This window comes from Arvicola amphibius, chromosome X, assembly GCF_903992535.2.
Source record: "Arvicola amphibius chromosome X, mArvAmp1.2, whole genome shotgun sequence".
Classification (NCBI taxonomy): domain Eukaryota; kingdom Metazoa; phylum Chordata; class Mammalia; order Rodentia; family Cricetidae; genus Arvicola; species Arvicola amphibius.
This window is the reverse complement of record NC_052065.1, coordinates 106190266-106215272: the sequence shown is the minus strand read 5'-3', so window position 1 is coordinate 106215272 and position 25007 is coordinate 106190266. Positions and strand designations below refer to the sequence as shown.

General features: G+C 38.6%; 1 protein-coding gene and 1 long non-coding RNA gene across 4 annotated transcripts in view; one reads left to right on the top strand and one right to left on the bottom strand.

Annotated features, from left to right (window-relative positions):
• The window catches only part of Tenm1 (teneurin transmembrane protein 1), a 572293-nt gene that overhangs the window by 33891 nt on the left and 513395 nt on the right, over nt 1-25007 (bottom strand). For all 3 annotated transcript variants that reach the window (XM_038316304.1, XM_038316305.1, XM_038316306.1), the window contains 2 exons: nt 6516-6882; nt 4611-5121 (listed from right to left, as the gene is read on the bottom strand). In XM_038316304.1, coding sequence (XP_038172232.1) covers nt 4611-5121; nt 6516-6882 — 878 coding nt within the window. The remainder of the gene's footprint in view (nt 1-4610; nt 5122-6515; nt 6883-25007) is intronic.
• Nucleotides 5689-23837, top strand: LOC119804714. The gene is made up of 3 exons (XR_005283836.1): nt 5689-5789; nt 6642-6858; nt 23737-23837. It is a non-coding gene; the product is annotated as an uncharacterized LOC119804714 (long non-coding RNA).

The following is a 25007-nucleotide window of genomic DNA, read 5'->3' as shown; positions in this document are numbered from 1 at the left end:
GCACACAAACTGATCTTTCAGTAGCACTGTCCTCTCTAATGGGCATCATAATTTTTTAATCTCAGTGCTGCACATTTTATATTAGCAAACAAATATATTTCACTAAAATCTTCTGTAAGTTTGAGGCTAGCCTAGTTTACATAGTGAGACCATGCTTCAAACCCAAACCCAAACCCAAATCAAGCAAAAATGAACAACAAAAATTCCTTCTTTTGACTTCATTCTTCACCCCCACCATGTGTTCTAATTTCTCTACTCCTTATAGCAAAGGTCCTCAAAGTAATTCTTCATCCACTGTGTCCAGTCTTTCTCCTATTTTCTTTTTATTGTTATCTAGAGAGAATTCACATACCATGAAATCTAGCATTTTAAAGGGTACAAGCTTCTATATTTCCAGTACACTGGTCATATTATATAACCATTGCCACCACTTCTAGCACATTCCTGTTCTCCAAACAAGCCCTACCTATATTCATAATCACATCCTCAGGTCATTCTTTTCATCAGCTCTGGATGTCTGCTAATCTATGTTATATCTATATAGATATAACATTTTCTGTAAATGTAACCATGTGATACTTTTCCTCTTGTGTTTGGTATCTTTGACTTAATGCTGTAATGTTGATCCATGTTTTAGCATTTATCAAAACTTCATTTCTACTTTGAGTATTACTTCATGATATCTGTAGATTGCATTATGCACGTCCAATCATCACTTGATGGAGATTTCTTGGTTATTACCAACCATGGTGTCATGAACATTTATGCATCTATCCAGTCTTTCTTCAATCTCTTCTATTAAGGCTTGAGTCCTTCACTGTGTTTCAGAATCTTCCCCCTTTCAGGTAAATAATGATCTTCACAATTCAAAATAGAATGATCAATTCTCAGGACCAATTTACTTATTGTCTGATCACATTCATTTTTTTTTCTGGGGATGCCAGACATTTTCCCCAGGGTCATGTATATGTGAAGCAGGTCATGTACCATTGAACTGTCACCTTTGTCCTTTTTGAGTCACCTGATTTACATAGTGATGGAGCATGAGTACTTCCCCCAATCCTGTAAATTGAGATATTTTAAGTCAGCTTTTATTTTTAACATTTATTGTAATGTTTTAAAATTTTATGTGTACATGTGTTTTTTTATCCTACATGTATGTGTACTACTTGCATGCCTGATATGTCTAGATACCTTGGAACTGTAGTTAAGGATGGTTGTGAGTTGCTGTGCAGTGTTGGCAATTGAGCTCATGGTCTCTGAATGGGTAGCCAGTGATTTTAACCATTGAGCTATCTCTCTAACTTCAAGAGGTCTTTAGGAGATGATTAGGTCATGAGGGTTCTGTCTCCATAATGATATCTGTGATTTTATGAAAGAGTTATAGGGTGAAGAGTCTACCTCTTTTCTTTCCTACTTCTGCCATGTGAAGACACACAGTAAGTAAGAGGTACCATCATGTAAGCAGAGGGTGCCCCGTGCTACACACTGATTCTGCTGGCACCTGGATTTTAGACTTTATACCTCCTGGCAAGGTGTCTTAGTGAGTAGAAGCACTTGCTGCACAGGCCTGCTGGCCTGAGTTTGATGTGTAGGATCCCTGTAAAGGTGGAAGGAAAGTATCAGCTCTACAAAGTTGTCCTCTGGCATGCCTGCCACTGTGTGAGCACATTTGCACACACACATATACATACACACTCACAGTGGATTCCTATTGTTTATGAATAACCTGATCTAAGGCAGTTTGGTTAAGAGTACAAATGGGTTTGGAATAAGACAATTGACTTCATGGACATGCTGCTTCCCTAGTTCAATGGCCCTCCTTTCCTAGTCTCTTTCGCCATTCTTTCTTAAGCTAAACTATGAAGGTCTTCAGAATCATTCTGTTGCTTTCTTTTCTTAGTCTTTACTCACTTTTCTGGAGATCTCATCTGTTTCATGGATTTAATACATTTTAAACATTGGTTAACTCCAAATGTAGATCTCCAGCTTCTTTTGAATTTCAGACTCATCCATTTAAATATTTAACTGATTGTCAGAAATCAAATTTCTAGTCTCTTACCTTACAATACTTCTTGCATAATGTTTCTTTCTAAGAATAGAAATCCCTATATTTTGTTGCTTAGGACAAAACTTTGAAATTGTTTTTGACCCAGCTTTCCCACAAATACTACATCTACTTTGTCGTTAAGTATTGATCATGCTTATTTTCAAACTGTATACAGTTTTTCATAAATCTTATCATCTATCTATCTATCTAATCTATCTATCTATCTATCTATCTATCTATCTATCTATCTATCTATCTATATCTATCTATCTATCTAATCTTTTATCTATCTATCTATCTATCATCTATTATCTATCTATCTATCTATCTATCTATCTATCTATCTATCTATCAATCTTTCTATCTATTATCTATCTTAATGTGCTATGGGACAAAGGGGGAAGTCATAGAACAACTTATGCAACTTATGGGAGTCAGTTCACTCCTTCCACCATGTGGGTCCCTAGGATCAAACTTAGGTTATGATACTTGGAGGCAAGCACTGTTGCCTGCTAGTCATCTTACTAGCTCAAGACTATTAATATATTGTATACCATATTTACATATATATGTATACATATATAACTTCTTCGTATAGCATTGCTATTTGAAATTCTATACAACTTATTGTCCTCCAGTACAATGTAAGCTCCATGAGTATATGGAACTTTATCTTTCTGTTATTGGTTATGTGGTCACACCTAGAAGTCATGTCCAGCCTGTGGCCTGCAGGCTGCATGCACCTCAGGATAGTTGTGAGTGAAGGTCAATACAAAATCATGAACTTACTTAAAACATTATGAAGTTTTTTTTCTAAGTTGATGCCATAGTTCTTGTGTGAACTTAGTGGATACTCAACAGATGTTAATCAAACAAATGAAAAGGCAATGGATTACCTGGTTGTTTTGAAAACTAGTTAACTCGTCAACTATTTATTTTGGGAGGACTGAAATCAGCAGGCAGGTTTCAAGATTTTTTTTTTTTTTTTTTTTTTTTGCCTAATTTTAACTGCATTGTGATCCGGAGTGAGACTTGTTTTAAAAGACATTAAAAGTGTCTCATTAGAAATTAATTTTCCTAAAGGAAGACTATTTTAAAATAAGACTTCTTGACTTAGATTATTGGCATTTGCATTCTGGATAGCTGGGTGAATCGGGACCAGTTAACTATATTTGTGGCTTAGTTATTTATCTATAAAATAGGCGTGCAGGAAGAACCTATTCTACATTGTTACAAAGAAAGCCAAATAAAATGATGTATAATAATTACCTAACATAACATCTAGCAGTAAGTAGATCCTTAGAGAATAGCAGCTTTTGTTGCTTTTATTAAGATATAAGAAAATTTAAACAAACAACCCATCCCTGAAATAGAGGAAGTCCTGCAACAAAAACTACTGAGCACATTTCTCCAAGTGAAACTGGAGTAGCTGTTCAGGCCTTTTGTATAAATGACATTTCTTTGGGAAGTGCTCCAAAATTTGAAGGACAGTTGCTTTGTTCTTTTCCTCAGGAGGCTTTTGTGGGCCTGGACATATTCTCTTCATATTTTTCTACAGCTGCACAAGAATAGTCACATGTGAAACTAATCAAACTTAGTATCTCTACTTCTTCATGGTTTAAAGCCTTCAAGTTGACTGTCATCCCAGGTTCTGAGTTCTGACTCTAGGGATTATTCTCACTCGGTATACTGTTAGAAACTAGGCAGCTTCCTTTGTGGGGAAAGTGCTTCCCGAGGGCTGCCAGTCTGGCTTGCTGAGCCGATTGACTCGGAAACCAGGTAAGGGCAATGGTCTTTATTTCCATGCCATGGTAATTCCTAGTAGCTTGCTGTCAGACATACTTTGTGTTAGTTCCCAATGAAATGAAGTTATAACAGAATTAGCTAGTCTGTAACTGCCACTGCATGCTAGGTTCCACTTGTGCAGGGGGCACCAAGGAAGCCTGGGGTTGCACTGAAGCACGTGGCTCCACATTTCGCAGAAGCAATCAGGGTCTCAGAGCTGCTAGTCAGCATGTGCTCCGCGGAATTTTACATTTGCCTTTCAAGGTCCACTTCTTCCATTCCAGCTTCACCGTTATCTCCCACAGCAACGAATACTGAGTTGGGCTGGGCACAGACTTGTTTATTCATCCATTAAACCCCACAGAGATCAGTAAATACTTGTTAAATCACACCACTTCTTTACTGCTTTAGCAGCATCCTTTAGTTTTGTTATTTAGATACAATCGTAGCTTTTCTTCCCAGGGATGCTGTGGATTTTGTGTGTGTGTGTGTGTGTGTGTGTGTGTGTGTGTGTATGGACTTATAACTCTTTCCTGTCTCCTGCAGCGCCACACTATACTTTAAGCATTATGCTCTACAAACTGCTTAGGCAAAATGGGTCCCACCCTAGGAGCTGGGTAAAATTTTCTTCTTGACTACTTACTTTTTATTTTTTATCCGTGATTGTTAGGAGAAAATAGTACTCAACAGCCATCAATTACTAAACTATGTTCTTACCGTAATTCTCTTTCAAATAACAACCTAACAAAAGTGGGGTTGGAAATTAGCAACTTACTCATAAACAGTGGTCCATCCATTTTCATTACTTTTTGTTGCTAGAAGTCCTGTGTTTCCTGGGTAGGTCATCAAGGCCAAATTGTAGCCTTGAGCTGACACTCTTTTCAGGACTCCATTGCTGCTTATGGTCAGCCAGTAGACTTGCCCGCCAGGCACCACAAGCCATAGAGGCATGCCACCTGCATCCCGACGAATATGCACTGAATTGCCATTGCTGCTAGTGATGGCACCCAGATCACCTTCAGCATTGTAGGTGAAGTTATATACATAGTCCCTTGTTATCAAGTTCATGGTGTGTAGGTGGGTTCCATTGACAGTGAACTGGTAGAGTTCTTGGTCAGCAGGCGAAGCAATCTCATAAAGGTTCATATCATTCAGGTGGGCTTGGTTTTTGCTGATGGTACGAATTCGAACATTGCCAAGGTCTGCTACATAGAGGGTACCATCAGGTGACACTGCCAAGGAGGAAGGGGCTTTCATCTTTGCGTCTTTGGCGTAGCCACCATCACCTACGGGGGAAAAAGACCCAATTTTAATAATTGGCACCCAAAGAATTTGAGTAAGCATACCTGAGATTTAAAGCAACACACATCAAAAATCATTTTAAAGAAAAAAAAAACAATCAGAGAATCATCACTCTTTGCATGCCCCCTGACGATTTTGAAACCCATTTACTCAAAAGATTGTAATTCTTGAGTCAGTAACACTAAAGATGAACAGTAAGCTATAATTATCTCAGTTACACCAATTCTGTGAATTCCTAAATCCTGCTGTTCAGAATCTATTGTATTGCAAGGTACAAGAACAGCAAATAACGATAGCCACACAAAATTTGCCTGCCAGTTTGTAAGTTTCTTTCCTGTTGCTATTTGCAGGATTTGTTTTAGAATCTTCTGGTCCTACTATGCTTAGAAGTCATTTCCTCTGTTAATTTTCTTTGTTCCACTGTCAAAATATGCTAAGTCTGTAAGTATAACAATGATTCCAAATACCAAAGCTGGTAACTGACATAAATAGTAGCTGTACCTTGAAGAAAATATATAAATTACTAAAACATCTATAAATCTCATTGTCCAGGAAAATACAGGAAATATTGAACAAAGTCATATCGAACAACTTACTGATTCTGGATTCTTCTCAAGGAAACACAAAACTTATGAGGGCTATTCAGTCCTGGGTGAGTAGCTTAATAGGTTTGCATGTAGCAGGGAGGGACTTCCACTCCTCAGACAGGAACAGAACTGTTGACATTTAGAGTTCTGTTTGCTATCCGAAATAACTATTCCATGTTTGTGGAAAAGGCTCGTCTTTTCCTCTCCCATTTCAGCTAAAAGGGCACCATTGTTTATGGAATTTCAGAGCTTTTAACATCACGAGACTGATGCCGTAAGAATTTGCAATTGGGGAATTTAATTTTGCCCGTACATGCTCACAGCAGTCTGCTTGGGGTCCTTTCAACAGTCTAATAGAGCATGCTTTCCATCTGGAAGGCAGTCACTTAGGGCAAGTGGCTTAATAAAATCAGTAAATATGTTTTTCAACCTATTTGCCTTTCTTTAAAGCACAAATAACGGCAAGATCTTAAATTTGTATGATGTTAACTTTTTTGAGACTCTGGAAAGTTATTACGTCTGTTTATCCCAAGAACAGCAAGGTGACATGATGGAGAAATATACTTATCTCTATGTAGCAAGTAAGGCAGATGGATTGTGAAAAGGTTTTATGGCTTTTCTGGGTCACTCAGTCAGCTGTCAGCGCTAACTCCCAATACATTGCTTTCTCCGCGCGAGCCCACACAATTGTTTATACGAATTCCTTTTTGTTTTCCTTTAGGCTTTTCTGATGCAGGTTTTGCTTTTGAAAACAGAGAGGGGGAGCTGGTGAATTGCTAAAAAGGTCATACCTGAAAAACAGTCACAGTTGGGATCAATTTTGCAGTCGCAGTCAGTGGGGGCGCCGGCTATGATGGAGATCTCCCCATTGGTGGTCACTTGCTGAATGCGGTTCACTTTCCTCTCGTCTGTTTCAGCGATGAAGAGCAACCCGCTGTGGGAGACGCTGATGGCCCTGGCTGACTCCAGAGTGGAGTGAATTGCTACTTTGCTGACCAAGAAATGATCAATGCCGGGCACCTGGCAGTGAATGGGACGCCCTGCAATGATCCGCACACGCCTGTTCTCAGAAATCTGCAGCACGATGTTGTTATCCAGGACATACAATGAGTTGTCCATGGGATTGACTGTGAGGTCGGTTGGCCACTCTAATCGCACCTACAAAAAGAACAAACAGAACACATACCGCTAAGTTACCACACCGTTCCAGAGACAATTTTACCTTATGAGTAATAAGTAGCTTATTGTTTCTGTACTATTACTGATTTCAGCAACATTGATGCTGTCTGATAATGAGGGATGGATAGGTAATCACACAGCCTATTAAACATATTTATCATTTATGCTATTTCCAACACAATATAAATTGTTTTCCATAATCCCAAAGTACCTTCTAGATAAGTGGAATTCAGAGTGTGGTCTCTGGAACTGACAGCCATAGCATCACTTGAGAAATGATTACAAATGCAAACTTTGAGGCTCTATCCTAGGCGCATTGTATCATAATCCCTGAGAACAGGGACCCAACTGTCTGTGTTTTTACAAATCTCTAGATGATTTTGAAGGTTATTGCTGTAGGACCTCTGGATCAACACATGCATGCATGCACGCACACACACACACACACACACACACACACACACACACACACAATTCTTTTATTGTCTTGTATATGCTTAGAAAAGCAAAGCCATAAAGATTTTGGGACAATGAAGTCCTGGGGAAACCAGCTTTTTACCCAATCAACAGCCTTTTGGTCAGGACCTGCTATTAGCATAGGCCTAATATCCATCTTGTATATTATGCAGGTATAGTCCGCTAGCTATTAATCTGGAGTCCTAGGTGGGAACATACTTCTCACTTCTCTGGGTCTTGTTTAGTTCTTGGATCCTCAAACTTGGCGAAGAACCCAAGTTTGGTTTCTGATTTCCCCAAATGTTTGATGAGAACATTCTCTGTACTAAGCCTTGTGCTAAGCTTTAGGGATTAAAATACAGTTTTCCGAGACATAAACCTATGCCCTTAAGGAACTGTTTGGTCTGGTAGGGCCCTTGAAAGCACTGTTAGCAATTACTCTCCATGTTGTGAGAAGGAAGCACTAGAAAGGCCATGAGAGGACTTCACATAGACGTGGAAGCGGGATATTAATAGACACGACGGTGTGTAAGCCAAGGGTGAAGTGACCAGTAGGAGAAGGGCAGTGTAAGTGCAGGACCATTTGGGCAGAGCAAATAGCAAGGGTAAAAGCCCAAACATCAGAGACGGCATGACTCAACTTGGGTACAATAAATATTTCAGTAAGGCTAATATAGCTTCAGTGCGTGGAAATAAGAAAGTGATGCCAACCAGGAGGTAGAGAGTGACTAGATGTTGCAGAGTAGATGCTGTCCTTTTCAAAGTTAGGTCTCATGGCACTAACCTTCAATGTGACTGTGTTTGGAGCTAGGGTATCTAAAGAATAAATTAGGATAGTTAGGATGCTAAGAGCAGAGACCTCTCCAGACTGTACGTGTGATTATGGAAGTGGAGACTGCACACACTTAGAGCTTGTCTATATGTGGATATAGCAAGAAGATGGCCATCTGAATGGGAAAAAGAGAGAACTCTTAGGAGAAGCCAACACGTGTGTCTTTGGTTTCCTGTGGCCAGATTTGAGAAAACAAATTTTGTTATTGAAGACACCTGAACTTTGCTATTTTGTTATGGCATCTCTGCTAAACAAATATACCAGGTAATGAAAGGAATCCCATATCAGTTTTGTTTTTGTGACTGGGGTAGTCACTGAAGGGCTTTAAGTAGGTGGATGACATAGTCATATTTGGGTTTCAGATGGATCTTCCTGCTTGCTCTAGAGACAATGTGGGAGGCAGAGGTGAGACCAGCCAGTTTGGTGGCTTCTGCATTAGACTAGGTAAGGAATTATGCTATATAAACTAGGGAGGCAATGTAGGGTACTGAGAGTATAAAGACTTGAGATGTTTGAGAAGAGTAAAAAAGTGTGTGTGTGTGTGTGTGTGCGCGCGCGCCCGTGTGCATGTGTGTGTCTAGTGTGCCCTGTCCAAGGGCTGTACTAGATGCTGAGGATAAACTAAGTAAACATGATTTCACTGTAGTTCTTTTCCGGACATGAGTTGGCTCAGTGCCTGCCCTGACATTTCCCGATGGTGACTGCTTATCCCTAGGCACTTCACGGAGAACTCGGCTCCGTATTGCGCTCCCCACATCAGCACTCATTACTATCCATTTCTCTCCTTTCCGGCTAGACAAAGGCAGAAAAAGAAATCTTGTTCAGGACTAAAATAGTGAAAGTAGCGTAACTACGCTTTTCAGCTTTGCAGGAAAGCCGATGGAAGTCTTTGCTTTTCTCACGGAACTGGAATGTTTGGAAAGTAGATACGGACTTTCACTGCATTTTGAGGCCCACTACTTCCTCAGCTGAAAGAGACCTTATGTATAGTGATTAATAAAGTGGGAAAAGGCCCTATCTGATGTCTGAGATAAGAACTTATTTTTTTACTTGTGCCCTCTAAGGGGGGGGGGGTGCTGTGAGGAAAGCAAAGGTTGCCTTTGGCTTCTCCTTCTTATACCACACAAGGCCCTTTGCCCCCATGTCTGAGTGTCCCCCAAATGCCCAACAACCTCACTGTGTCCCCACAGCTTTCTGTGCCCTCTACTTCCACCTCTACAAATGCTGCCCTTCTCTGGTCAGTAACCATATGCCTCTGGGCAGCTAGGAATTTGTGTGCTAATGGGGTATAAAGCTCAGCTTGTATTATGCATGTTCTACAAAGCCTTTCGGACTGAGGCCATTGGATAAACATTAACCACCAGCAGCCACAGCTCCCAGAACAGTTTGTGGTGATGTGTTCCTCAGCATGTCTATCTGAGGCCTTTGCATGTCAGTGTGCTGCCATAGAGAGACAGAGTGAGTGCCTGCTGCCACTGCCGTTGCCGCTGCTGCTACTGTGGAGGGTTGGCTCTCCCTTCACCCCGTGCCTCCACCTTGGACCTCTATATACACTATCAAACTTGTCCAGAAGCTGTCTGTGTGCTCTAGTCCTACGGAACACGGTCCCCTAGGAAATAAGTCAGGGCTGGCTGAGGAAGAGGAAATGAATTGATTTCAGTACAACACTCCTATTTTGATCGAGTCTGAAGTCGGTGACCCAGAAAAAACAAAGCTGGCTGAAATGACGTTCTAATTATCCCCACTCAGGGAGCCAGAGCCAGGGCAGAGGCCCGGGAATGGCACACACCTGGCAGAAGCTGTGGAAGGAACATATTTTAGACTCTGTTCTCAGCTATCAAGGCTGCCTCTGAGATAAAAGCTGGCGGTGAGAAACAAGCTGTGAAATTCTCCAGCTCTCGCAGCCCGATTTAAGCCGATACTATTGGTGTCATGTTTATTAGATTTAATATTGCCTCAAAAATACACCAGACATTGTGTCTGTTTGTTTTCTTTCTCATCAAATGAGCTACCCTCTGGCAGTTTTCTGTGACGAAAGTGGCCTTTGTGCTTTTGAGACACTTTGTATGCCAGCTACATAGAATCCCTTTAATTCCCATTTGATTCGGTGGGGCAGCTTGTCTCTGAGATCTCTCAGATGAAAGACGTGCGCCTACTTAGTAGTCGAGGGGCCATTGTTTTAGAGGAGGGACCTTTTCACTGCTTTTAGGTTGTCAGTTCCTTTTATGCCATTCTTATGTTAAATATGTCCATTTCCAGGTAATTTTTCAAGGAATTAGTGCTTTACACCCACACAGTAAAAACAGAGCTTCTCCACCCCACCCAACATATGTAGTGATGTTTTTGAGCTGATTCTGGCTGGTGGAACAAGCATCTATTAATTGTGGAGAGATCCCACAACTCTGTGCTACTGAAATGAATCTAAGGTTAACTTTCAGAAGCTGCTGCCATTTCTACAACCGTGATTTTTTAAAGTGTGTGTGGGGGGGTTGCATGTGATAATAGAAAAACATTTTCTTTTAGAGTGGGACTCAGAAGAGCCCCCAAGAGCAGCAGCGAAGGCTCTGTCGACTGCTGATCCGGCCTACAGGCAAACCATTAGGTCGAATTTGTGGTGCTTGCCCCACCTTGTAAAAATATACTAATTTTTTCAAAATGTCAAAATGTGTTTAAGCTAAACTAGCATTAAAGGTCACTGGCATAGCCTCTAGCTGGTGGAATGTACCCATCCCTCAACAACCTTCCCTGAGAAATAACCCTGAGCAGAAAGAAGCTCTGGGTTGGGATGTCAGCACTTGACAGTGCTGTCTTCCTCTGCTAATTGAAAACTTGCCTTGAAGGGAGTTGACTCTCAGGTTAACCAGTTCTGTGACTGACTTAAAGTTCTAGCTAATTTTGACCGCACTATCCGTGTAGAAGACAGCAGGATCCTACAGAGAAAAACCTGTGAGTAAAAGCAAATTCTAAACATGAGCCCTTTGATCATACAAAATTTAAAATGCCTTCAGTTGCAAGACTAACTGTGCAATGAAGAAGACATACAGCATTAGTTAAATACTTGGCTTCCCTCTAACAGTCTGACTCAGGGTTCCCACACAGAGTTCTGTGTAATAGTAGGAAAACTAAGGTATCTTTTATACAGCTCCAATTTCTTCATCTGTATCAAGGAAAATAGGTTAAAAATCATATATCTGTGTGTTTGAATATGCATATACATGAAATATTTATTTTTTTACTTATATAGATTAAATGATATGTGGTGATGCGCGGTGCTTATCCTGGTGCCTGGTACATGGTAGAGGGTACTAGGTGGTATCAAAATGATTTCATGTAGTTTCCTTTCAACACTTTCTTAAACTTCAGTTTTCTATATAAGATTTTCATGGATTTTGATTCAGCTATGTGCCAACTATACTGGAGCAGACCTAATATTTTTCTTTAAATTGACCCATTTCTTAACTATGAATGTGCAGTTCTGCCAATTTCTATGAATTGGTCTATAGCATTCACAAAACCAGAGAAGCACTAGCCTGGGTCATTAATAGAAATATTATTTATTGACTCCTTCATAGGTATTGGGTACTTAGTATGGATTAGCACTTTATATACTTTAGAATATAATTATATGAGAACAATAATTTCTATTCCCAATTTACCATGTTTCTGTCCTCCCTTAGTTCATAGTTAAGAGATGGAAGGCAGATATAGAAATATATCATTCAGTATAGCACAGGTCAATGTCATTCTAAATTCATGCTGAGAATGATATGGGTCTACAGAAGTGGGAGTTCCAGCAAGATTTTTAGAAGTGAAAATTAGAATTAACTTGCAAGAAGGAACAAAGGTACTAAGGATCAAGAATGATCTCAGCATAAGGAAGATAAATAAAAATAAAGAAGCATGAAATCATATGGGAGTGTGGGGACTATGGACTGGGGGTCTCTCAGCTATAATACAGGGTAGCTATTATTGGTAAATGACATTCTAAATGTTTCTGAAGGGATAGGTCCAGGTTTCTAATGAGAGACATTTTCAAGCTGGGGTCAGCACCATGCATTTGCAGAGAATGTTTAGCATCTTTGTACCATATATGTCAGCAGCATCTTTACTTCCATTAATAACAACAAAAATGTATGTTCCCTAAAGAACAAAACCATCCTTTGTTGAGAACTATTGGACTAAGCTTTAGAAGGATATGTATTCTAAGACTTTTAGCCTTAAGATGTAGATGGCAAAGAGAGAATGAGGATCTTTAAAGTCGATAGCTGACAAGGTCAGTTTTATACTTCAGAAACATTACTTAGGGTGAAGTTCGGGGGACAGTTGGGGGGAAAAGACTAGCTACAGGATAATCAATCCAGAGACCACCCATTTATCATTACATGCATTCATTTATTCGTTCTCCCATCTAACCATAAGGAGACTCTATCTTCCTGGCACTCGGAGTCTGAAATACTGCTTCTCTTTCAGATGCAGAAGAATTTGTGAAAATTCGCAACAGTTATGTACTTTCTCCATAGAAGATATGCTCAGATGTAGTGTAGTGAAGTGATTAGCAGCTCAGTCTCTGCTGTTGAAACGTTTTGGATCAAAATTTTAAATGATAGAATTTGCTACTGCTGTGTCTTCAGTGAATCAACTAACACAAGCATTTTAGTCTTCTCCCATAGAAATTAAATCAAATAATACCTTCCAAAATCTGTAAGAATTCAATGAAAACACAAACATTGTACTTCACCAGAGCACCCAATACATAGGAAGAGGAAAAGAATAGCGAATCTGGATCTGAGGACAAGCTGTGCAGTGGTTAGGGAAACCCACCCTTGTCTGAGAATCTTCTTGTCTCTCTCCAACTATTGCAATGCTCTCCTCCCTGGACATCCTGTGAACTCTTAAGTTTAAGAACATGGTCATACTCTTCAAAGACTTCCAGTTATTCCATATCACCAGGCACTCACTCATTTGCTCTATTCCTCAGGGATTTCTCAAAACAATCAAACCTCCAAGAAATCTTTGACTTATTTTGGTATAATATTCAGCTAATTCCCTGGCTAATAGTTTGGCTTATTACTTGGGCCACCTTGGTATTTATAACAGTACTTTTGACCCAGTATCAAGGACAGAACATGTTAAATTAATTTCCTTTCTCTGTCAGTTAAAAGCCTATTAGTTCTATCTTTCACACTATGCTACATATTAAGAAACTAGTTCTAAAGAAGAGAGTGGATTCCTCCCCTCATGGAGATTATAGTCTTTTGTTGACATCATTTGTTCTATTTATCTGTAAGTACAAGGGGTTTCCATTGGCATAGAGCAATCAGTTATTCCTTTTCTACTCCAGTCACTTTAAGAAGTTAACTATGGTGGAAATGCCTCAAAGATGAACCATGATTATTACAGTATTCTACAATCACCACCAGCTGCTAATAAGTTCTTTCTCCAAAGTTCCATAAGGTTAGAGAAGACCAGCCATTTTGTAGAAGGTCCTGCCTTCCATTCTAGACACAACTTCTGATCTCCCTCCTTTAGTCTCCTCAGAGCTCTGTGGCTCATTTAACAAGTGAGTGCTTGACTTTGAGCTCTAAGGCTTCTTCAGTAGGACTTTTCAGGAAGTGTATGATTATCTCCTTTGAGGTATGCCAGCCCTGGGGACAATGCAGTGATGGGGCTGAATGCTCTGTACCAGGTGTTCTGCCAGCACTATGTTAGATATCCCCATGCTTCTAAAAGTTGACAACCCCAGATTGCTAGAATCACTTTTTGTCAGTTTTCAAATGGCAGTCTCATTTCTTGACACCGACATTGTCTAAGCATCTTCAAATTTATAGAAGAAGGGAAATGTTGCCTGGAGAAAGTTTTTTTTTTCTTTTTCACTTGGAAATCATGATGACACCTATAAGAGTGGTTTTTCTTACTGATCTTGTTTTTAAAGAGTAGAAATTATTAGAAGGTGAAACATATCAAGATTTGGTGACCTTTTCAATAAGTAAACTATTTTGCATTATCTCAGATTCACATTCTGTAGCTTGCCATAATGGCTGGACACTTTGAGGAATCTCTTTACCCTTGCTCAAAAGCATCCCCATGGTCTGGGTTGTCCAATGAGAGCCCATGAGAAAACTGGAAATTTAAGTTGCAGTATTCATTGAAAATGAATAGGTAGTGTCAGTCTAGTCACTACTTACATTTAGATTAATCTTTAGAATTAGTCTACTACAGAGCACATAGGCTAAACTGTATATACCTCAATGTTCCCAAATTAATATTGAAGTGAGTGAAAGAAAGCAAAGGAAAACAAAAATACCCCCTATACCCTGCACAAATGGAACAATCATCCCCAATAGTAGTCTTGGCATTTCATCTTCAAATAATTTATACCTTTATAAACAAGGTCATTTAGGGACATTATTCTTTTAAGTGCCATCTTTCTTTGCAATATGGGCAAACCAAAATTTATCGAGGTGGAATTTCTCCCCCTTATAAATTTGAAGTTGCTCAGATAGGTCAATATGAAATCTCAAATGTGTGCCTATTGATATTCCTGTGTCAGAAACTTCCAGTTCTACACCTACCCCATAATTCATTCAATTTGTCCTCCTTAATGGTCAACCTCCATTATTATGTAATACACATTGCTATTTAGAACAAAACATTATTTTCAGACAGTGTGTAAGTGGAAGTGTGGAATCATCTAGACTAACAAGTGTATGTTATAAAGATTTCTCAATGGAGAGCTAATTGACCTGGAAGCAGCTTTGTTTGGTCTTAGCTATCTTTGGGATACTTGGATGCTGAAGGTTTTGTCAGACTTCTTGGACCATGACATTGCTTAGAAATAAAAGTTATGTGCTCAGGCAGTAGTAATGTAGGAGCTTGGATCCTGGGTGGATCTGTGGAGCTTCCACCTCAATCCTGAATAATATCTATTCTGCCCACTATCTTGTTTGCACTTCTGTTGTATTGAGGGTTTCTGTTATTCTTAATGGAATATCATCATAAAGAATATGATACTCTAGTTGTTAGCTTTTCATTTTGCTGGGGCTACTGATTATACCATTATAGATACACTGGCCTAAAAAAGTTCTAGTGTTTCCTTTTTAGATAAATCCCCTGTTTTTACAAAATTAAGGTAAATTTGTAGACAAATTTCTGTCCTGCCTGGTCCTGCAGCCATTCAGTCCCAAAGAAACACAGAGAGGCTTATATTAATTATAAACTGTTTTGCCTCAAGTCTCAGGCATATTATTAACTAGCTCTTACAGCTTAAATTAACCCACAATTCTTATCTATGTTTAGCCATGTGGCTTGGCACCTTTTCTCAGTAAGGCATTCTCATCTTGCTTCCTCTGCCTTTCTTCTTCCCATAATTCTCTTAGTCTTGCTGTCTTGTGTATTTTTCCTGCCTGACTACTGGCCAATCAGTGTTTTATTAAACCAATGTGAGTGACAAATCTTTGCAATGTACAAGAGCATTATCCCACAGAATATATAAATATATAAATTAAACTAAATTAATATTTTGGTAAATGTGGGAAATACAATTAGGGCAGTGTTTTAGAATTGTTTCTTTTAACTGGTACATAAAAAGCCCTAAAAATTATTCATGTTAGTGAAGTACCATGCAAAGTTTTGATATATGTATATATTCTATAATGTTTAAATCAGATTAAAATATTTATCTCCTCCAGAACTTTTCTTTTTCTATGGTAAAAACTTTCAAAATTCTGTCTTCTAGCCTTTTGAAATGTAAGATTGCTTAATTGTTGCCTGTAGTCATTGAACTGTAACTAGCACAGCAAAATAGTTTGTAATCTTCTAAAGCATGAAACAACTAACAGTCCTACTCAGCTATGATACCAACGAATCACAATAGCTGGTATGACACAATAACCCTAGTGGTGCAATAGTGGTATGCATACCTTGGTAGTAACCAACTGCTCTCTAATTGGCTCAAGACCCATTGAAAAAGAGGGAAATCATTCCTGGTACTGGAACCTTCTTAACTATCAAGGACTTATGAGTCATGGATCTTGGATAAGAATGTACAACTGCCACTTTACTAAACCAGCATAATACCTAACTACATTCTAAATATTTTTTCCTATTCTCCAGATAAGAATAGTTTTCTTCTCTCATCAAAAAAAAAATCATTGCAACAGACAAAGGTCATTGCAGAAAACTTCAACCAATCAAAATTCAGACTCATGGAGCCCAGTTCCAACTGATATATCTACAAAACAATTAAGGTTCAGGGAGGATATATGTGAAGATATCAACAGTTTTCAGTACCGCAAAGGAGTCCAGAGACCAAAAATCTTGGGGGATGATTATTCTGGAGGAAAAAAAAACAGTGAAAGAAGCCCTTCTTTTAATATAGGGGTTTCATTTAAGCTCATTAAGAGAAAAAACACACATCTCTTCTAAGATGGCTCTTGGGTTCACAATCCCTGTCCAAAAGCATACTGTTGGATAGCCTGAAAATTCACACTACCACTGGAGACCCAAAGTCTGATGGGTGCTGTAAAAGTTTGTTCATACAGGCTCCCTAAGAACAATCGGCACGTACATATTCTCTATGAGTCTGCCGTATAATTGCCACTACCTCATCTTAATAACAGGCATAATTGCTCTGAGTTTCCGTCTACACTTTCTGGCATCTCCTTTCTGAAGCCTCAATTTTGGAAATGGCACTTGTGAAAACACAGAATGTTGAATCACTTCCACTTTTCAATTTACAGTCAAAGTCATCTATCAGCGGGAGATGAAGGCCCAGTGTGAAAACTACAGAATGTCCTTCAGACTCCACAGCTAATTTGTTTGTAAATTCGATTGTTATTGTAAGAAGAACATATTGTACATGATGCTACTTACATGATGCTACTTGCCAATTTACTATTTATGTCTGTTGTATCTTAGGTTTTTATCATTGCAGTCAAAGAAATTAACCCTTTCAGCACATGTAGAAGCAGGGAGAGGAACATGGAAACTTTACTGTTTTCTCTTTTGAGTCTCTATTTTACTTTTACATCTACTTAGTAAATATCTACTGCATATTCATCACTGTGGGGGATAGACTGGCTGAAGGAGGGTCAAGCAGACAACAGTCTTAGAAAATACACAGTTTCGTGAGGCTAGGTAGCAAGAGTAAGTTCCGTGATAGTTCAGTGAAGAGATCACTGTGTGTCTTTGCGCAGGAGTTGGAACTCTTGCCTTCCTGAGTACCAGGGTTTTGCTTGCACAGAAAAGCCTGGAGCTTAAAAAGAAGTCCCTAAAATCACCCTTCAGTTGCTTCCTGCTGAGAAGCTGCAGAAACTTCTCTGTTGCTGGTTGTTAATATTACAGTATTGGCTCAAAAAGATAGGCCAAGCTTCCAATTCCCTTTGGCACCTAGAGCAATTTACTGGCCAGAAGTATGAGTGCACAGCTTTTATGAAATGGTCTGATTTCATTGATCAGTCACTCTGAGATTATGTTTTCATTTCTGTAGCTACTGCTAACCCTTCTTGCTGATGTAATATTTCAGGAAGAAACTATTAAAAAATTTCACCGTGGAGATGTGAAGATATAAGTGGGCATGGCTCTGAATGGGAAGAGGAAATATCAAAACTCATGATTGCTCGCCTCTGAAGTTCATTTAAAGTTAGACTAGAATTCCGCAGACTGTCTCTCTCATCAGAACTCTGTAATGTTTCCAAATGATAAGGACATTAATATCAGCTGCTGGCTTAATGAATATTTAGAAATAGAATTTCACTGGTTGTATTTTCATTAGGGCTTCAATGTGCTTCCGGGTTTTGCTCACTACTTCCCTGTGTGAAAGACAAAATTACACATACTCAACAGATGGCCCAGCTCAAGCTTATGTTTCCAGAACTCTGGAGATTGACCACCTGAACACTTACCACATACCTAGAATAATTTAAGGAAGCATTCAGATTATAGACATCGGTCTGAACAAAGCAAAAAAAATAGGTTATGCGTATTGAATACCGGAGTTTTAATGAGTGGGGAGTCAAAATCACCCTCACAACACATTGAGCAGCTCTGGTTGAAGTCTTTTAATAACAGCTTCTTACAGATTCGGTAATGATGAAATCCTCTGTGGCAAACAGTCCACTCTAATTAATGTTTCATCCAAACTGTAAGCATATCTGAGTGACTCCAGCCGCAACAATGACATGAAAATCTAACACCTCATTGCACAGTACGGTGGTTATTAAGTTACTGTCTCACATCTCCAAATTCGTCCTTTTAAAGACATTGCTTCGTGATAGTAGGGTTGGGATTCTACTCTCTACATTTTCTATTTTGCCAGCTGGATTTTTGATAGATCCTGACAGTACAGAAAATAAAGGTATGCTGGGAGGCTCAAGGAGCGAGAAGGGACTTGTTCCTTCCTGTTTGCTTTCTGTTCCTGTCAACATCACCTCAATAGTAGATCTTCATTCTGGCAGCAATAGCTAGCTGCACTTTCCAGCTAATTTGCATAGTCTGAGACTCAGTGTCATCGTGCCCTCTTAGAGGTGCCAACATCAAATTTGTCATTAGTACATTCTCAATGTGAGAATGCTAGCATCCTTTCCTCAACAGCCTATGACCTACCTTCATGAAACACAACTCCTTCGTTTCTTGGTTCTAACAATCTCAAGCCTTTCTGTTTGTTTCCCAGGCCTAGATGTAGTAGCCATTTCCTGAAGGTATCTGTAGTTTTCATAATTCATTTAACACCTGTGCAGCCCATCCCATGTATTAAATTATAACAATTATGTCCTTTCTATTTTTTTCACTGGGTCTCAACTAATATTTACAGCATGAACCCAAATACTAGGATAAAGGAAGAGTAACACATTGCTGTAGGCCAATGGTAATAGTAAAGTAGTGGCAATGGTTAGTCTGAATTGTCAACTTCACGTAATTTAGAATCATCCAGAGAAAAGTGTCTCTGAGAATGTCTGTGAGGGATTACCTTAATTATGTTAACTGGTGTGGTGAGACCTGTCCCATTCTTGGGTGGAACCCTTCTGTGAGTGTGGAGTCTAGGACTGGTAGAAAAGAGAAAGTTACCTGGGGACTGGCATGCATGCATTTGCTGAGCTCTTCTTCTGAATGTGTACATAATGCAACTAATTAGTTGCTCAACTATCCTGCTGCCTTGATTTCCCTGACATGATGTACTGACTCTTGAACTGTGAACTAAAACAAACATCTTTACCCTTTAAATTGTTTATATTAGAGTATTTTATCATATCATCAGAAAATAAGCTAAGATGCTGGTAAGTGTGAAATAGTAAAGGTGAGCGAAAACTACCAAAGGCCATCTTGTTATTAGTCATGCATTAGCTGGCCTAGGCTGAGCCAAAGTAATAGGTACTAAAATTGCCATTAAAGTCCAAAAACCCACATAAAATAAACTTGTATGTTAGGAATTTTGTTGTGAATGACTTTAACTAGAGCTTTTCTGACACTTTTTAAATACTATTACTCTGTACTACCTTCTTTTTGTGATATTTGAGGATAATTTTATAGTAGATTATATGATTTACCCATATGCTTTTGTACTTTGCTGACCTACAACAACATCTATGTGTCCAGAATTTTGTTTGAAAACAGTAATGTGTTGAGTATCAACTACAACATGTCTTTTATATTCCCACTTAATAGTTACCTTGTTAGATATTGGAATCATTCCTTCAGAATGGTCTTCCCCTGGATTGGGGCAATGGAAGTGTACTGAGAGTTGAATTAAATGGGTATGAGAAAGTATCTCAGTTTATTTTCACATGGATGTTGTAGACACTAAGAGAGAAAGCTGTATTTTGTAGTTTTGACTGATTTTTGTCCTTAAAATTTGGAATCTTACAACATTTACTGGAATAAACCACATGACAGACTTGAGTATCAAATTTTCCAAATGTTTTGGACTTACAATAGTCATTTATCAAATGAATTCCATGCCCAAAAAGAGAGAGTGTGTCTCAGGATAAGTCCTCTCAACAAATATACCCTGTTGGTAAATGCTTTGCATGTTTCCTTGTTCACATGTCCAAATACACTGACTGTTACATGACTAGATGATGCTTTTGTTTTGTAGAACACCATCTTCGGATTGTGTTGCCATTTGATGAAGAAGGCTTGGTGTTGATTTATGTAGTTCCCTTTCCTATAGTTAAGAGGCACTTGGGGCTATACGTAAAGGGATAGTCATACACATAAAGAGGCCAGTGGCTTATGATGGGATGTTGTCCTAAAACATCTTGAAACAAGCCACAAAGTTTATCCCACAGGTATTCCTGTGTCTTAGACAGGTTCAGGTTCAGCTCAGGTCATAGACTATGCCAAGCAAAACGTAGAGAAAAATGCACCGTTCAAAAGTAGTTTGCAAGCTCTGCATTTTGTGACTCTTTCTGAACTTTGGAGATGCTTTTCCTCGGGTGCTTAATAGTTTTAATAAGAGCTAACATGCCATTGTCCTTTGTGGGGAATGAGGACACTGCTGAGGGAGTTTTATTTATGTGATAAATTACGTTTTCGATATAGCATCGAACACGGTACTTGACTTTTATTTTAAGGCAACTGAAAACTCTGCCTTTGCCTCTGTGCAGATGCCCAGTAGAGCTTGGATCTGCTGAATTTGAAGGTGGGGGACCTGCTGTTCTCTGCTTCGCATAAAAGTGGCTTGAGCTTTCAACGTGGAGGCATCACTGCAAATATCTATAATAACAGGTTATTTTTATTAGAGTTTACTGATAGTATGTTTACTTTAGAGATGTAGGCCCCAAAGTACAGTTAAAACTATTTAAGTTATTTGGAGATCAAAAGTATGTAAAGGAAACCTGTCGATAATATTTTTGCCATATTTCTCCCAGTTTATCATTGTATATTAGGTTAAAAACCCCTGATAGATATGGGTAGAACTTGAATATCTTGAAGCAAACAACCCCTCAAACCAAAACCCAAAGCAAAAGCAATAACAAACCAGAGTCATTGGGTAGGTGAAGGGACTCACAGACTAAACTTGATTCATAAAATCCAAGGGCACTGCTTTCTCTTGAGGAAGCTCTAGCTTCAAAACTTCTTTTGATTTTTTTTTTTTTACTTAGCTGGGAGCCTTTCTGTTTCATTTTGTTTTTGTTTGAGCATGATAGCATTCTTATATTGACCTAGATAAACTCTTCTTTGTTATCTACTCTAATATTTATTTGATTTTTGGCAAAATTGGCCCATCTGGAGTGACTGCAGGCTACTAACTGAATAAACTGCCTTTACCTCTCAAGTTTAAAGAGACGGGAGATGATTTAACAATCCCAACTGCACAGGTGTATGCGCAGTCACAGTACATTCCAGTCTTAGCTCCACAATCAGCATATCAGTTCTTGGAAGCAGAAAGAAAATGAAGGATTTGGGGCATCATTCAATGACTATCACAGTAACCCACTAAGTGATCTAGATAGAACTTCATATCAGTATTAGAACAAAGAAATCCTCTGTGAAGGTCGAAGCAGGCTAAGATCTGTTTCTGAAGCATGTTGGTGCCACATCCCATGGAACACACCCACTGATATTTGCTTCTCTGCAAAAGGTACACACTTCCATGAAATGCCCAGATCAGAAGTTTTACCTAATTTCTTAATCAATTCCAAACTTCTTCTAGTTCTTTTTATTCCAATCCTGTAAATTATTAGTTCAAGTCTTCATATCGGGAAAGCAAGGTCAAATGATGTTACTATTATTCCTATTATTAGTATAGAATTTTATTGAGCATTTGTAAGCCAAACACTCTGTTAAATGATTTATACATATTGACCTCACTGAATCTTTACAACCTCCCTATGAGGCAGGTACATTATCACTCTCATTTATAGATAAACAATTTTTTCAAGGACATCTATCAAGCACAGATCTAGGATTTGAAATGAAGCAGTCTGTGTTCCTAACCACTGTGCTTTATTGACTTTGTATTGCTTTTACTGTGAAGGTGAAGTCATCCAAAAAACTTGAATTTGTCTCTTGAATCCTCTACTAAAGGCTTAAAGAAAAGTCTGGCTGGCATTCACAGTTCCAGAGGGTGTTTTTATTTTTATTTTCTTTCTGCATGTGACAGAGCCAGGAGACTGGGTTTCGGCTGCATAAGCGATAAATAACATTATCCAGGAATACATTTAAATTAGACATGGACAACAACAGTTATTACAAACTCAGAGTAACCACTTTGCAAACTTATTTTGTTCTTGTGTCCTCCCATTTTAGCAAGCATATAATGAATCAGCAGAAAACGTTCCTGAGGATGTCAATTACCATTTTACATCACTCTCTATATTTGTAAAACACTTCATACTTTAGCAAGTGCTTTCCCATTAAAAAAGAGAGGCCACTTAATCAACAATTGTGTAATTTATTGAATTAGCCTTCATAAGGAGGAATAATTAACCAGCTCTAGAATTCTAGTGTCAGTTTAAAAAAAACAACATAATGCTAAGACTGAAATTATAGAGCACCTTCTTTTGGGTCAAGAACTGGACAAAAATGAACTTTTCTTCTTTACTATTTTAGAGGAGAGCAGAACGAATGATTCAGAAAGTTTTTTAAAAACGACTAAATGGCAACTAAAAGCAGTGGCTATTCAGCACTCTTAGTACAATTTATTGCCTTGACGCTGAACTTATCTTTCATTTGCAAGTGAGTAACATGGAAAGCCATTAGGAAGTCCTAAGGAAATAATTTTAAAAAATGGTATAAGTAGGGCTGCGAAACAAGACATTTAAGTGACTTTGATTGCTACTATATTCTGTGGCAGCAAAATATGATTGTTATGGGGATTGGAGTAGGTGTCTCTTTCTTTCTCCATGCCTATCTAGCTGGCAATTTGATTGAGTGCATGTTTGAACTCCTGAAATAACCAATTGCTGAGCAGCTACATTGCTGTTCTGTTGTGGTCCAGGCAAAAGTGAAAGAAGACACAGAATTCCACTAGAGGGTTGGCTGGTAGGACTTTTGATGTCAACCAACCATTATTTGACAATTATTATGTAAATGGTTATTTCAGTTGCTTAAAGTAACCACGCCTAATTAGGAGGGTATAAGCAATTGACACTGGGGCTATAAAATAACTTTTCCCCACTCTTTGGGCCTTATTCTTCTGTTATTATATCTTCTTTCTACCCCATGTGTCCCTTGTTTATTTTGTCACCATCTTTTTCTGCGCCTGCTGCCTACTGGTATTGCTAGCTAAGACATATATTTCCATATATTTCAGATATGCTAGCTTTATCTTCTATATCTTGCTCTTAACTTGCAACCTACACTGTCTTTTCACCCCACACACCTCTATTTGGATTATATAGGACCACCACAGACATTTTCCTTGCATTGACACTGAGATGGACTTCACAGTTACTGAAGCATTGAGAGGGTGTGGTGGGAGTTGAGGTGGTGAGATTTTCATCTCTAGTGGCAGAAACTTTTAAAATAAACTTTCTTTTTTTGCCTGGGAGATCCCTTTATTCAAGCAAACTTATTATAATTCAGATTTTCTTGATTCCCTACAGAGCTTCACAAACTCGGAAGTCAGTCCCTGCAGGGAATTTCACTTATAATGGCCTTCATTCGAGAGGTCTAATTCTGTTCTCATTCAGTGTGCACATGGGAGAGTGATGGAACTGCACAAAAAAGGCAAGTAACCCCTGAAAAACTTGAGTTTCAATATCGTCTGCATCACTCAGGGCGAAGGAGGACATTCTTTAGACATGAAAGAGTTTGCAGGAGAGAGAGAGAATGAGAGACATTAGGTGAGAGATGAAGAAAGGAAAATAGAGGTTCCTTTCCCCTCTTAAATTGCCATTTCATTTATTTTTTCTCCCAAGATTGTTGTAACTTTTCATGCTAGACTGTTATTATATATGCATTTTAAAAAACAACAGAAAATGCTGAATCTACTGTATAAAAGAATTGGCATGAAGAGTTTGAAAAAGATGCTTTATATTTCCCTGTCTATCCAGTTGTAGTTTTTTTGCAACTTGCAAAAATAATTCTAAGGACAAGACAAAATGGCTTTTTCAGTTATGTAGAGAGTGGAAGACAGCCAGGGAAGCCAGAGGTCTGTTGCTTGGGCAGGTGGTATAGTGCTGATGGATGAGAGAGATGAGGAAGGCTTTGTTTTTTTCTGTTAAGGAAAATGACCACAAAAAGTATTGATTCAAAGTTACTAAAGTCAAAGATGGGTAAAAAAAAAATTTATCTTAAAAGAAAACCTAACTCCCCCCCCCCCGAATTATTGAAAACTAGTGGATGATTGAAGATTAGAGAGGGTTAAATGTAGACTGGACTTCAAGACTAATTAGATTGTGGTCCATAAACTTCATAGAAGATACTTGGTTCAGAATAAAAGACACTCTCCAATTAATTTTTACAAAACAGTTGTCTGCTTATTCTGTGATCAGAAAGTAGTGTTTATGGATCATATGAGTGCAAACAGATTTTGTGAAGCAATTTTTGTGTCTTTTAAACAGTTTCAGATACTTTATGGAATAGTTGAATTATACAGTCCTTTTGTGGACATGTTGGAAAAACAGCGGTGAGATGAGCGGCCTTTATACCTATTTTGCATATGACCTAAACACAGAACTATTTTTTGTACTATTAGCCTGTTGAAATAATATTTTCTTGAAATAATACTTAGCCTTATCACATATAGTATGGTCCAAATTTTGCTTTGATTTCATTTTTGGGAAAAAGTTTTAAATAGGTCATTGTATTGGTTTTCTTGTCTAATATGCATCATAGTCCATACAAGATAGATCAAATGGGTGGCCCATAACCT